Below are 16,083 nucleotides of genomic sequence, written 5' to 3' on the forward strand. Positions count from 1 at the left end.
TTATGGTCATTTAAGAACAGGAGAGGCAGCGTCTAAACGAACTATATCAAGATGGATTGTGTCTTGTATTGTTAACACTTACCAACTGGCTAATAAGCAATTACTGGCTAGGCCAAAAGCGCATTCCACAAGGGGAAAAGCGGCTACTGCTGCCCTCCTTAACAATGTACCAATTTCCGAGATTTGTAAGGCTGCTACATGGAAGTCTGTGCATACCTTTACTAAGCATTACTGTTTAGACTCGGATGCAAGAGCGGATGCCCAGGCGGGGCAGGCCTCTCTTAGAAATCTATTTGCATGAATATGTATTCTTTCCTGCACTTCTTTCGGACAGTCCGCAGAGTTTAGGGATGGGCTTGCTAATCTATTCAATGTTTATGACTATTGATGAGGATCCCCTGGAAGAGAAGGATTAGTTACTTACCTGTAAATCCTAGTTCTCTTCCAGGGGTATCCTCATCAAAGTCATAAACAACCCACCCTCCTCCCCGGACTTAAGTCTCCTAGAAGTGCAGGACAGATTATCTTTCTGATCAGTTACACAGATTGTCACCGTAAAAAAGTACTGACCTAACTGTGAACCAACTGTCACCTTCCCTTCACCCCTGAGGCATGGTGGGATACTGGAGGTGCTCAGGGTCTTAAAGGCACGGTGCCAAAGTTTTTATGGTTCTCCTGTGTTAACCTGCATGCAGCCTATTGGCTAAGAATGCTTCATTGTTTTTCAATGTGGTTTTTTCTATTTTTCTCTGCTATTTACTGCTGTTTACTTCCCTAAGTCCAGTTTTTGGGGCTTAGGTAGATATTTATGATCTATTGTGATTTTATAATATAATATAAAAAAAAAAAAAAAAAAAAAAAAAAACTTGCATAGAAATAAAGCATTTTAGCCTATTTATGATTATAGCCTGCATTGCTGTTTTACACATGATAATATGTATGTATTTTATATATATATGCTCCGGGGTCCCCGCACAAGGGCGGGAATATTCAATGTTTATGACTTTGATGAGGATACCCCTGGAAGAGAACTAGGATTTACAGGTAAGTAACTAATCCTTATTTCCCTATTGATTACAATCTAATGTCATCTCTGTTAATCTCAATTTCAATAAACTTCATTAGGAACTCTTCCAATTAGCAATTTTAAACACAGTTAGTCAATGCATGGAGAATATTCATTCAGTATTTAGGCATGTCATTAATATGAAGCAGCTTAGCGAAGTCTCAGTAATACATGATTCAACAAAGCAAGAACTCAGTCATTTGTCTATTTGCACAAGATATTTGTGAACGCCTTAACTAACCTCAAATCAGCATTAGCATGTTGGGCTTCATGCAAAACATTTTAGCAAACACGAGTTTAGAAAAATCTAAACTAAGGACTATCAAAATAGCAGTTGGTACCTAGAAAGAAAAGGCAAACGGACAATTACAATTTTGTATCAGATACTTACCAATCCAACAGATCAGCAAACAGTGTCAGTCTTCGTCCTCAGGACATCAGTCGATTCGCCATCAGCAGAGATAGGACAGGGCAAAGTCTCGATATAGCACAGCTAAGGAATAAACTCTCTTCCTTCATGTGGAGGGGAAGTTAGCATCAAGCAAAGAATGTGTAGAGGATGGTTTAGAGTATCAGGACAAAACACTACAGGAATAGTGGCAAGCCCTCTGGAAAGTGAACAAGAGTGGATGAGAAAATGTGTCTGTGAGTGAGAGAAGTCTCTGTTTCTTCTTGAGTCACGCCGTTAAATCAAAACTTGTCTAATTAGTCCTTAACTTCTCATTGGACAATAATTGGTGCATTGTTATCTCTGTCCAATAATTCTTCATGCATCTTGCCAGAATTTTCCAAAAACCACAGTTCTCATGTCGCGGATTGGTCCATGTTATTGACGTCTTCATCGGTTGGAATGTCAGGTAGGAAAAGTTACAATTTGCGCTCCAGTCAGTGTCTCCATTGTTTTCTCCTACTACAGTTAACCTTGCATCTGTTACGAATTACATTGTTGCATTCAGCAAGAACGTCTCCTTGAGCAAATCGGTTCTCATGAGAAAGAATTTACTACGGCTACACACACACATAACTTCTGGAAAAGTACAGCTTTGTGTCCTTCAAGAAAACAGCACATTAGAAAATGCAGTTTAATACGAGACCAGGCAGGTAGGCTCAAACCCCCCAAGCTAAGTCCTTCTAATTTTAATAAGCAACTTCTTAATACATAACTCTAATTATGATACGCTAATACAAATTCAAAACATTATTGCATAACAATTCAGAATTAACAAGCTTTTCATTAGTTTTCGTATACATTGGTAGCCACTCCCCGTGGGCACATTTCAAAACGTGTGCATTATTTTTCTATGTTAACACGTTTTCTATGCAGCTTCATCTCACAATATATTGCAAGCTTTTCATATTAATGTTGCTTTTAAAAGACACACTCCAACACCTCCGGCTCCTGTGTTTTTGTTGCTATTCCACGAATTGTGTAGTTCTTTTTGGCAGGGCCTGTTAAGTGTGTACTGCCTAATAGTGTTACCTGTTGCGCCTTTGGCACCTTATCCTTCACAATGGTGGCAAAATCAAAGAACTCACTACCTGTACTGAGAGTCCCAGTCGATGAGCAATAAAGGTTTTGCAATGTGTTTTTTATTTCCCAGCAAAGTAGCAAATCCTTTCATTTCCAACAAGTGCAAAGTTCTTGCGACTTTCTCTACAAGTTTCAATCCTCCATTTTCTCATTTGGAGTCAACAGGCAATGTGACATCTTGTCAAGCCACTGGTACCCAAGCGTTGATAATAAGAACGAACCTGCAGCGTTAGAATATAGAAAGGGAACTTTAGCCATTGCAGCATCTAATACAATGCCACACTCTCAGTATTAGCCATCAATGTATACCTAGATAATTGCTCTGTGATCAGGAAACCTCACCTCAACCTTTCCCCTAGTATTTAGCTGATTCTCTTCCAGGGGATCCTCATCAAAGTCATAAACATTGAATATTCCCGCCCTTGTGCGGGGACCCCAGAGCATATATAAAATACACACATATTATACATGTGTAAAACAGCAATGCAGGCTATAATGTTAAAAACAGGCTAAAATGCTTTATTTCTATGAAGTTTTTTTTTTATTTTTTTATATTATAAAATTACAATATACAATAGAGAATAAATATCTACCCAAGCCCCCAAAACTGGGCTTAGGGAAGTAAGCAGCAGTAAACTCTAGAGAAAAAGAGAAAAAACTGCATTGAAAAACAATGGAGCATTCTTAGCCAATAGGCTGCATGCAGGTTAACACAGGAGAACCATAAAAACTTTGGCACCGTGCCTTTAAGACCCTGAGCACCTCCAGTATCCCACCATGCCTCAGGGGTGAAGGAAAGGTGACAGTTGGTTCACAGTTAGGTCTGTTCTTTTTTCCGGCTTCTTCTGAGAGGATCCTGGAGCATTGAGCTCTCAGTTTTTCTGAGTTTTCTCAGAAAAATCCTTTGAAAAAGTGTTTTTTCCTTTTTCATTCGACAGATAACATCTTTGTCTGAGCTTGGCGGTTTTTTCCTGACAGAAAAATGCCTTCACTTTTTGTCAAATGCCCTGCTTGTCGGAAGAAGAAGGCCCAGTCAGACCCACACTCTCTGTGTATAGTGTGCCTGCCTCAGAGTCACTGCCCTGACACTTGTAAGCACTGCAAGAATATGTCAAAGAGGACTCTGAAAGACAGAGAAAAGATCAGGCTACATGGGCTTCAGGTGAGGCAGAAAACATCGTCCTCTTCACTTCCCAGACATCCAGCAGGCCATTCTCAGGAGAGAATGGCTAGGTCGACGTCAGCAGGTAGGAAAGTACCTGTTTGTTCCCCATCGACGTCGTCGCTACCACCCTCTCACCGGCATAGATCGCCGTCGACGGCGACACACCCGACGTCGAAGGAGACGGCGTTGAGGGAACACCATCGCAGGGGCAGGTCTCCGTCGACGGCAGCCCGTCGATCGACGTCGAGCCATCGCCGGCGTGCCCGGTCGCCGCCAAAGGCTGTGCGCCCCCCGACGTCAAGAGACACGATGTCGAAATCGCCACGACGGCATGAGAGACATCCGCCGTCGGCCTCCCACGGCTCCACGTCGAGGCACACGACGGCGAGCAGGTCGAGGTCCAAGGATCGGCGTTCGACGTCAAGACACTCAACGTCGAGACACTCAACGTCGAGGCATGAAAAACCGGTGGGGCGCCCTTCGACGTCGACACAGCCATCGACGTCGACACAGGTTTTACCTGTCCCGCAGGGAGTAGAACATCGCCCCACGCCAGACAAGGCTGCGCCATCTCCAGTGGTCTCCATACTGAGCGACTCTTCTCGGTCAAGAGCGGTATCATCTGGGCATGTCTCGCCCACCAATCTATCTCCAAGATGGCTGGAGAGCCTTAACAGACCAGCGGCCTCCCCAGATTCGCAATATTCGCGAATGTACTCGCCTACTGCCTCCCTGCCAAGAACGCCATCACCGACAGCAAGGGCAGGACGGGCTCGTTCTGCTCCTCGTCAACCGGCCGCGAGGCCTGGGCGCTCTGCTACAGCGTCTCGCAGCAGGTCTCGTTCTCAACGACGATCCAGGTCTCGTTCACGAAGAAGATCACCTTCTTGGTCGTCTTCAGGATCATCTGTCGGGCGTTATTCACCCACCCTAACAGATTCACCACCTGCTAGGGTCTCACCGGTGGATGACATTACCACTTTTAACGAGGTGCTGCTAAGAGGAGCGCAGAAACTAAACATAGAAGTTCCAGAGCCATCTACCTCCTCGTCAGTCATCTTTGAGACTCTACAACAGAGATCAGCATCTAAAAAGCTGCTGCCTCTAGTGCCTGGTTTGTTGCAGCCAACCATGGACACTTTTCTGGCCCCAGCCTCGCTCAAATCTGCCCCGGCTAGGATTCTCAAAAAATACAAGGCTCCCGAACAGGACCCTCTGTTCCTAAGGAAGGATCCGCCACCGGACTCGGTAATATTAGCCGCAGCCCGAAAGACCCACTCGGTGGCATCATCATCCACGGTCCCCCCGGATAAAGAGAGCAGGCATCTAGACTCTCTGGGGAGAAAGATATGCGGGACGGCGGCTTCGGCAATGAAAGTCTCCAGTGCTTCTGCACTCCTGGGCAGGTATGATTGTTCTCTGTGGGACTCTCTCAATAGATTCACAGAGAAATTGCCCAGAGAGGACAGACAAGATTTCCAAGAGATCCTGCAAGAAGGATGCCTGGTATCCAACCAGGTTATCAGCGCGGCAGCAGATGGGGCGGATTTAGCTGCACATGGGTACGCGCATGGAATCTGTGCAAGGAGGTCCTCCTGGCTGAGGCTCACTGGCTTAAAGCAGGAAGCACAACAACGCATCCTGAATCTCCCATTCGCCGGGAACTCTCTTTTTGGTGCCCATGCAGACGAGGAAATGGCCCGCATGAAGACCGAGGTGGATACCATGAGTGGGCCTGGAAAGAAAGAAAGATTTCAGAAGGAGGTACAGGCCTTATGACAGGCGCCCTTTCCAGCAGAGGGTTCAAACCCCTCACTGGTCCCAAAGGTCACAGCAACGACAGGGACGCCCTCTTTTTCAGCGAAGGAACACAAGGGAGCGAGGGTCAAGTAGACCTCAGCAGTCCACTCCGAAAGCACCCACCAAACAATGAGATCTCGCTTCCCTCGACACTGTACACCACTCCGGTGGGGGGAAGTATTACAGCTTATCTTCACGAGTGGCACTCTATCACAAGAGACAAATGGGTGCTCAATATTGTCGAACATGGCTACTCTCTTCTTTTCAAACAGCCTCCACCACACTTGCCACCAACCAAAGGCAATCCATCTCATCTCAGCCTGCTGCGCAAAGAGGCTCTCGCCCTCCTACAAAAGAATGCCATAGAAAAGGTTCCACCTGCGCGCAGAGGAAAGGGGGTTTACTCCCGTTACTTTCTGGTGGCGAAGAAGGGTCGAGAGGGCGTTTTCAGGCCAATTCTGGACCTACGGCTGCTGAACAAATACATAAGGAAACAGAAGTTCAGGATGCTAGCGCTTCACCAGATTTTCCCTCAGCTACATCAGGGAGACTGGATGTGCTCCATCGACCTGCAGGATGCATATTTTCACATCCCAATAGCTCCAAAACATCGAAAATTCCTGCGCTTCCAAGTAGCGTTACAGCATTACCAGTTCAGAGTTCTGCCATTTGGCCTGAAATCTGCCCCACGCGTCTTCTCGAAATGTATGGCAGTGGTAGCGGCGCATCTTCGAAAACAAAAGATATTCATATATCCATACCTAGACGACTGGTTACTGAAGGCTTCTTCTCCGGAGCAGGCGAGAAGCCATCGGGACATTGTGCTCGGAGTTTGCGAGTCTCTAGGTCTTCAGGTCAATTACCAAAAGTCAACCTTGATTCCAACACAGAACCTTCACTACCTGGGAGCTATCATAAACACAGAACTCCAAAGAGTGTATACTTCGGAGGAACGACTATCCTCAATAGACAGGAAGTGTCAGGACCTGTTGAGAGCCAACGCACCTACGGCACGTCAGGTGACATCGCTGCTGGGCTCCATGGCATCATGCATTTTTATTGTCCCAAATGCCAGACTCCACATGAGGCCCCTCCAAGAGGCATTGGAGAACAACTGGAGCCAAAGGACAGGTCGCTGGGAGGACAGAGTGCGACTACCGGCAGTAGCACTTCAGTCATTGAGATGGTGGATGCAGAGACCTCACCTGTCAGTGGGTGCTCCGTTTCACCAGGTAGTTCCATCCGACACTCTGGTAACGGATGCGTCTCTTCAGGGATGGGGGGCTCATCTGGGTCCCTTTCAAGCTCAGGGCCTGTGGTCAGACAAGGAAAAGCAGTACTACATCAATCTGCTAGAACTCAGAGCGGTCCATCTGGCTCTCAAGTCTTTCATACCACTAATTCAGGGGAAAGCTCTCCTAATACAAACGGACAATACAACCACAATGTATTATTTGAACAAACAGGGAGGAACGAGATCCCCACCCCTATCTCGAGAGTCCCAAGCGATATGGCATTGGCTCCTGGCCAGAGGAATGTCACTTACAGCGGTTCACCTGCCAGGGCAACAGAACGTGGAAGCGGATTTTCTGAGCAGACACCTAGAGGACGCTCACGATTGGGTCCTACACGGCGAAGTCACTGAATACATCTTCGCTCAATGGGGTTGGCCTCAACTGGACCTCTTCGCAGACGAAGTAAACAAGAAATGCCCAGACTTTGCATCCAGGTTCTACCGTCCGGGATCTCGAGGGAATGCCCTGTTGATCGACTGGTCAGGGATATTTCTCTACGCTTTTCCGCCGATTCCCCTCATACCGGCAGTGATCAACAAACTTTACAGATCCAGAACCAGAATGATTCTCATAGCGCCACAATGGCCCCGTCAATTCTGGTACACAGATCTCCTCAACCTATCGGAACAACCTCACATTAGGCTGCTGTGCAGACCAGATCTTCTGAGCAGGATGGAGGGCAGGGTTCTGCATCCCAACCTACCCTCTCTGAGCTTGACAGCATGGCTCCTGAATTCCTGCAGTATGGGCACCTAGGGCTCTCGCAGGAGTGCATGAACATCTTGAAAGAGTCCAAACGGCCTTCCACGCGGCGTTCTTACGCTTTTAAGTGGAAGAGATTCTACATATGGTGCTGTCAACAAGGTCAGAATCCCATACGGGCTCAGGAGGATGTCATACTGTCCTATTTGCTTCATCTGGCAAAGTCCGGTCTGCAGATATCATCTATTAAGGTACATTTGTCTGCTATTACAGCCTATCGCAAGTCACCTTCTCAGGAATCCTTCTTTACGAAACCTGTAGTAAAGGATTTCTTAGAAGGTTTGAAGAAAGTTTTTCCGCCCATTCGGAGACCTTCTCCTCCATGGGAACTGAACATAGTATTGGCAAAACTTATGGGCCCTCCTTTTGAATCTTTACATAAGGCCTCTTTACAACACCTTACGTGGAAGACAGCTTTTTTAGTGGCCATTACTTCAGCGAGGAGGGTCAGCGAAATCCAGGCTTTGTCTTCCAAAGAACCGTACACGGTTTTTCATGACAATAGAGTGGTTCTGCGAACCCACCCATCTTTCCTTCCAAAGGTGGTGTCAGAATTCCATATCAATCAGACTATATCTTTACCGACTTTCTTTCCCAATCCGGAGACTCCGGCAGAGAAAGCTTTGCACTCCTTAGCCTTGAAAAGAGTGCTGAAATTTTATCTGGATAAGACAAAATCGATTAGACACTCTAACCGCTTGTTTGTAAATTATGGTCATTTGAGGACAGGAGAGGCAGCATCTAAACGAACGATATCAAGATGGATAGTTTCTTGTATTGTTAATACTTACCAGCTGGCTAATAAACAATTACTAGCGAGGCCTAAAGCGCATTCCACAAGGGGAAAAGCGGCTACTGCTGCCCTCCTTAACAATGTTCCAATATCTGAGATTTGTAAGGCTGCTACATGGAAGTGTGTACATACGTTTACTAGACATTACTGTTTAGACTCAGATGCAAGAGCGGATGCCCAAGTGGGGCAGGCCTCTCTAAGAAACTTATTTGCATAATACGTATATATTCCTGCACTTCTATCAGACAGTCCGCAGAGTTTAGGCATGGGCTTGCTAATCTATTCAATGTTTATGACTATTGATGAGGATCCCCTGGAAGAGAAGGATAAGTTACTTACCTGTAAATCCTAGTTCTCTTCCAGGGGTATCCTCATCAAAGTCATAAACAACCCACCCTCCTCCCCGGACGCACGTCTCCTAGAAGTGCAGGACAGACTGTGGGGGTGATTCTAAGTCTGGCGGGCGGCGGAGGCCGCCCGCCAGACTTCCCCCTCCAAAATACCGCTCCGCGGTCGAAAGACCGCTGAGGGTATTTTGGGTTTTGCACTGGGCTGGCGGGCGACCGCCAAAAGGCCGCCCACCAGCCCAGTGCAAAACACCCTTCCCACGAGGACGCCGGCTCAGAATTGAGCCGGCGGAGTGGGAAGGTGCGACGGGTGCAGTTGCACCCGTCGCAAATTTCAGTGTCTGAAATTCTTTTTGGGGCCCTCTTACGGGGGCCCCGCGACACCCCATACCGCCATCCTGTTCCTGGCGGGAGAACCGCCAGGAACAGGATGGCGGTATGGGGTGTCAGAATCCTCCATGGCGGCGCAGCTTGCTGCGCCGCCTTGGAGGATTCATTTGGGCAGCGGAAAACCGGCGGGAGACCGCCGGTTTTCCACTTCTGACCACGGCCGAACCGCCGCGGTCAGAATGCCCAGCGGGGCACCGCCAGCCTGTTGGCGGTGCCCCCGTCATTTTAGCCCTGGCGGTCTTGGACCGCCAGGGTTAGAATGACCCCCTGTATCTTTAATCAGTTACACAGATTGTCACCGTAAAAAAGAACTGACCTAACTGTGAACCAACTGTCACCTTTCCTTCACCCCTGAGGCATGGTGGGATACTGGAGGTGCTCAGGGTCTTAAAGGCACGGTGCCAACGTTTTTATGGTTCTCCTGTGTTAACCTGCATGCAGCCTATTGGCTAAGAATGCTCCATTGTTTTTCAATGCAGTTTTTTCTCTTTTTCTCTAGAGTTTACTGCTGCATACTTCCCTAAGCCCAGTTTTGGGGGCTTGGGTAGATATTTATTCTCTATTGTATATTGTAATTTTATAATATAAAAAAAACAACAAAAAAAAAAAACTTCATAGAAATAAAGCATTTTAGCCTGTTTTTAACATTATAGCCTGCATTGCTGTTTTACACATGTATAATATGTGTGTATTTTATATATGCTCCGGGGTCCCTGCACAAGGGCGGGAATATTCAATGTTTATGACTTTGATAAGGATACCCCTGGAAGAGAACTAGGATTTACAGGTAAGTAACTTATCCATGTGCTACAATGTGTCATCCTTTTCATAGTAATTTTCACGATCACACCAGATTTACCACTTTTCAGGTATTTCTCAAAGAATGCTGAGAATTAATATCAGACACCTAATGATCTGTGGGCATGCTCATACTTTTCTGATAGTCCCTCCCGGAAGAAGAGAGACTCGGAAGTGAAAGTCCCGAGCAATAAACACACTGGGAAGAAAGTGCAGAGAATTCTTTTCAATTCCATTTGTCTCCAGCTCTCCCTTGGTCCCTCTGTCTTGTGATCTTTTTCTTGTGAATACTTTCCTCAACCATAAATTTTACTCCATCTATCTCCATCTCTCTGTTTGTACTTCCCTCTCTCTTTTTCGTCCATTCTGTGTCCATGCGTTTCTCCACTGCTGATTTTATTCCATCTCTCTCATTGCCTCCATTTGCCCCTCTGCCTTTCAAATTTCTGTTCATCTTGATAGGCCTTCTTGAGTTCTTTCTGCCTGTAAGTTTGGTGTGTTAATCTGGGCACCGCTTAAGGCACATTTCTCCTATTCTGTGTACATGGGTTCCTAAATATGTGGTTGCTGAGATAAGTGATCGTTTAGACTGAAACAACATATGAAGGAAGAGATTTAGGCAACTAGAAATGCACACTACTGAGTAAGTAGGAACTTGTTTAGATGGACTTACACCTGATGTTTCCAGCAAGATGGATGTGTTTCTTCTGCTTAGCAAGGCCCTGTAAACTCTTCAGGCACATATCTAGAAACTCCTGATTGCAATAATTCATTCCTCAACCAGGGACAGACTAATCCAGCTAAATATAGTTGGTACATATATGATTTAGTAGTTAGTTGACTTTAACCAAAAGAGTGTCTAAGAAATTGGGTTACTGTTTGTAAGGTGGGAAACCGTACTCAAGCACAACCATAATCCTTGTCAGGGTGAAGTCATAAATTAACCTATCTTTAACCCCCTGGTGGCTTGGAGCTAAAGTCGTCGGGCTTAATTTACAGGCCACATGTTAAGTATTTATGCAGCACCTCAAACATTAATAAAGTGAAACATAACACAAGAAAAATCCTAAACCAATTTAGAAACAGAGAGTAAAATTTAATAAATAATTTAAGGCCAAAACTCTAATCAGTAGAATCTGTGATATGCAGTTTTAAAGTTTTAAGTGTATATAGCGCAAAAAAGCACAAAGTGCCAACTGTGATTATTTGGTCACACCGGATTAAGTCACTGAACACACAGTACCTTAAATCCTGGTTGAGGAACGATGCAGACCAGCGTCGAGGATGTGTTGCGCAAGCAAGATGATGGGAGGTTCTGGAGATGAGATGCATCGAGGAGTGATAGTTGCAGTAAGCATGAGACAAGGTCTTGTGTTGTCCTCTAGGGTGCAATCGATGAGGGGCTTGCAATGCGAAGCCCTGCATTGAAGAAGCATTGCGCACCAGCTGGTTCAGGAGAAACTGGTGGGTTTGTGATGCATAGTGCTACATCATCTTCGGGGATGATGTAAACAAACGGCTTTCAATAGAAACCTCCGTGCTGAGGATGTGTCGCGCTAAAGCGGTTCTGAGGAGGCTGCGGGTTGTGATGCCAAATACTGCGTTGGCCATACATTGTGCAGCAGTACCAATGTAGAGTTTGATAAGGGCTTTTAATTACAATTCTTTAAACACTAAACTCAGACGGGCGACCTGCTCCCAATTTAAAGTTACTACTTATTAAATGTAATAATGAAACCTAATATTGTCCTGTGGGAGAGGTAGGCCTTGCAGTAGTGAATAACAAATTTAGTTTTTCACTAACAGGAAGTGTAAAACTTAAAAGAACATGTCCAACTTTTAAAATACAGTGCACCTTACACTCTCCGCTGTTCAGGAAATATGTTAGGGATTACTAATTTGTATTAAATAGGAATGTTTGGGCCTGGCAGAACATTTCATTTGCCAGGGATGTTGGGCTCGGGATATGTTTTATAGGTCTACTTAAGTGGGTGGCATGATCAGTGCTGCAGGCCCACTAGTAGCATTTAATTTACAGGCCCTTGGTATGAGGTGTACCACTTTACTAGGGACTCACTAGAAAATTAAATGTGCCAGTTGTGTTTAAGCCAATTCTACCATGTTCTGGGGAGAGAGCACAGCATTTTGGCACTGGGCAGCAGCCAGAAATGCTCAGCGTCCTTAGGCCAACAAAAATGAATTCAGTAAAAATTGGAAGGGTGAAGGCAAAATGTTTGGAGGTATTCCTGCATAGAGGGCCATGTCCAACAGGGTGTTATTATGTTTTTCAACGCTATGCAGAAAGTTTAGTCTGACGAAACGAGAGTGCTTAAAACTTGAAAGACCCTTGTTCACTTTATTTATTTACTGATAATGTTTCTAAGCTTTCAGAGCACTTTACATCAACAGTGGGTTTTATTCACAGTGGACACTGCAGGGTACAAAGGTAAGTTGATGGGTTAGGACTATACTTTATTGTTATGTTAAACAAGAATAAATACATCAGCATACATTTGGAGAAGAATATAACAATATGGTAAAGAGATACATTTCCTATAGGGTGATGATGGTATCTAAGAATGTATGAATCTTGTACAGAAAAGAGACTCTAAGTAATCCAGATTGAAGGTACTATTTAAGTATTATGTCACTAGTTAGTCTCATTTTTGTTACTAATGTCTAGTCAGATGCTCAGTAAAAGGATTAGCAGTGTCTCTTGTCGTCCTAGTTGGTAGTGCTGTTTGAATAGTAGTGTTCTCAGTTCCTTTTTGAAAAGCTTCTACGATTGAATTACCTGTTTGTCCTGGGAGGATGGAATTCCATAGTCTGTGTGCTCTTCTGAAGAACAGTTGCTTGGGTGATATGGAGTTTTTCCTGGCTGGGATTCCGAGTTGCAGGATCTCTGCCCTTCTCAGTTGATGTTGTCCTCCCGAGATTGAAAACTTTCTGGGAGCTAGATCAGCGTGTCCTTGTGCACAGTTCTATTTCTAGACCACTGCTTAAGCCTGACGGGTTCTCTTGAGGAGTTCAGCCCATTTAACATGAAAATATAAGGGTGTGATTCAGCTAGTTGACTGGTTTTATTTGTATATCTGTGGCATTCTCCCTTTAGCTAGGAGAAGTTTTAACGTGTCCCTGTGGCAGTGGTTAGGCGTTATTATTGACAAAGATTGATGTTAAAAGAAACACTGATGGGACTTTTTTGTTTTCTCATTGTAAGTTCAAGTCTCATAGAAGGATATTGTTGTCATGCTTGATCGTACTATCTGTAAGTTCAGTTAGTTGTTCGGAAAGGTAAGTTGTTTTCTGTGGGTGCCACATAATGTGGAACCAAAGAGGTTTCTGTTCTGCTGGCCCTGGTTCAGTCTGTAACTATTCAACGGTAGTAAACAGATCTAATGTTTAACTTCTGGGTGAAATTGAACTCTTGTAGAAGACTGCATGGTCACCTCGTTTCTTCCTGTTATCCTTAGGTGAATATCATCACTTCCTTGGGGGACCAGGGTTGGTTAAAGTGATTCTGAAAACCTTGTTTTTGGTAGAATTATTTTGTTAAGGCAATTAGGTCTGCTTTCTAAGTATTGCGCTTACAGATATCCAGTAATGGAGAATGCATTTTAAGGAACAGTTGTGTATGTGTTGCTTAGAGCTTCTGACAGTTTTTCTTTTTCATAGGTTATTTCCGTTTATGTCTCTTTTTTTAATTTTCATAGCTTATTTCAGTTTAAGCCTCTTGAGTGAGTATCCCCAAATTGTTCTTCTCTGGTTTTTACCATTGGGGCATGTTATAGAAACTTTCTTGCGGATTTTGAGAGTCTTGCCAGACTCGTTGAGTAGGTCCTCCAGGTGTGTTTTTGCTAGCAGAGAGTGCAGGATTCCTATTTCTGCAAAGGGATGGTTCTGAGTGTGGTCTGAAAAGGATGGCTGTTCTGCTCCTGTCTCAGCTGAAGAGTGAATTGTTCTAGCTTCAGGAACATTGGGATAATGGATTTGTGGAGATTGTCAATTTTAGATTTAATAGATTTGATATTTGGGGTGCCCGTTTTGCTGTTTAGGTAGGGCCCCTCAGGGGATGTTGGGGGGGGGGGGAGTTGAAAGTTGGTTTGATGTATTTGGGTGTTTCTTGAGGATTAGAGGCATCTTGAAGGTGTCCATGCTGTAAATGTATTAGTTTGTGAGTTTAGTCATCTTTGTTCTTGACTGGAGTTAATGGAGAGCAGACGTGTGGAATTGTGCTGCTGCATTTTGGACAGTCACATCCAGTACAGCATGGAGAGTCGTTAAGTGGAATGGTATGTGAGAACTGTGAATAAGCTGGAGGATGGTTTTTTTTCTTATTCTGATACTTTTCTGAATATTCAGCAGCATTTGGAAATGGAAGAGTTTAAGGTTAGCTTTAAAGGACTGTACAATTATTTAGTCACTGTCATAGACTGAAATGGTTATACAGGTTTTGTGCTGGCTGAGAAAGTAAATGGAGTTTATATTCTTTATTACATTTAGTGCTTGTGAAGACTCTAATCTTAAAGAAGTTTCTTGAGAGTAGAAGATAAAACAAGCCCTTACCATCCCTGCCTGTGCTTTGGTAGTGGTGAAGAAAAAGTGTTTCCAGTTGTTCTCTCACCGTACGATGCTTGAAATTTTTTATACCTTTCTTTCAAACCATTCTTCTAGCATCTTGTGTTTTTTTGCCTGAAGGAGCCCGATAGGCCTTTATCAAGCTCACAGGAGTGAGACAGGTAGACTGGAAACCAGCTGTATCCTATTTTCCCTCAGTGCGTAGTCAAGCCAAAGTCCTTTTATATGAACATTAGGCTAGTCAGCTAACGGTGGCTGTGCTTGGATGGTTTCTCTTTTTTGTGAGACTTTTCTCCATGTTCATTAAGTGTGACTTTGCAGTTGGGGCTCCTCTTGATCAAAGTCCTGGGCATCTGCAAGAGTGGGCGTGTATCTTTGGTCTATTCAGGTCATTATGAAATATCAGTGGACCCATCCCTATCTTGCTGTGTCTCTGCAACGAAGAAGAGAAGGCTAGCCCAAGGTCCACTCTTCAGGGGCCGTGAGCGGCAGATCAGCCCAGAGGTGTAGGGATGTCAGAGATCGACTGCATCGTGGCTTGGCCAGCGAGGGAGTAACGCAATTTCTCAGTGTCATCCAAAGAAGCAAAAATGTCAGTCTGAAGATGCAAGAGCTACAACACTTGGAAGACCATTGTTCACATTTTCATTCAGCAGTAAAACATGGCTTGAAACTAAGACGAGTTTTGAAACACACTAATTTAAGTTCAACATTGTGTAACTGTGCCTCTTCTTTCATCCTGATTCCCAAGTGCTTTTCATTCAAAATTACGGACACAGGTCAAGTCGAACATCATATGAGCACTAACAATGTAAATGTTTTTGTGCTTTCAACGTCTTCTCTGTATCTGATGGGTGTCCTATGTGTCATTTTCTCACACATTCCTCATTTGTTATGCTGACAGTGCAAGCAACATGTATGGCTTACGACATGGTGGTGATGCGCACTAACCCGGCACTTACCGAATCCATGAGGAAACTGGAAAGCGCCTTCATGAAGTGCAAAGAGGAGGTGGAGAAGAACTGGCAAGATATACTCGAAGAGTCGAAGAAGGAGTAAAAGATGTGGTTTGCAAAAATCTGTTTGAATTAAACCAACAGTTTGGCTGCTTCCATCAGCTATTTGAGCAAGCCGTCCTTTTATGAATAAAGTTTTGACAGAAGGAAAAATATGTTTCTTAGTTCATTTGACATTGTTTTTGTGTGTGTGCACTACTCAGCCGACACATGTTGTGGGGCTACTTGCGCCCATAAGTGCCTTTTATTCCATGTCTCATGAAATGTTTTTGTTGAGAGCAGGAATCTCTGTTACGTGCCTTCTTCACATAGCCAGAACAGGTTTATACAGCTTTCGAAGTGCACGAAGTGGAAGAACTGTGTAGGTCCTTTGTAGGCACATCCACTAGTTTCTTTGACAATCCCCTACAAGGCTCGTCTTTAATTCCCTTTTTCTCCAAACTTAGATAATTAGACACCAGCCCTCTTTTTCAGTGACTGGGGAAGTGCCTTGAGCAGTTTACAACTCAAAAAACTATTGTAGCATTCTTGTTAGGATACTT

The 16,083-nt window shown here is 44.6% G+C and overlaps 1 protein-coding gene across 1 annotated transcript in view; it reads left to right on the top strand.

Annotated features, from left to right (window-relative positions):
* Nucleotides 1-15,584, top strand: part of SYCE3 (synaptonemal complex central element protein 3) — a 68,573-nt gene extending 52,989 nt beyond the window's left edge. The window contains exon 2 of the mRNA XM_069242944.1: nt 15,430-15,584. Within this exon, the coding sequence (XP_069099045.1) occupies nt 15,430-15,584 (155 nt within the window). The remainder of the gene's footprint in view (nt 1-15,429) is intronic.
* The last annotated feature ends 499 nt before the right edge of the window (nt 15,585-16,083 follow it).

Source organism: Pleurodeles waltl, chromosome 7 (genome assembly GCF_031143425.1).
Source record: "Pleurodeles waltl isolate 20211129_DDA chromosome 7, aPleWal1.hap1.20221129, whole genome shotgun sequence".
NCBI classification, from domain to species: Eukaryota; Metazoa; Chordata; class Amphibia; order Caudata; family Salamandridae; genus Pleurodeles; species Pleurodeles waltl.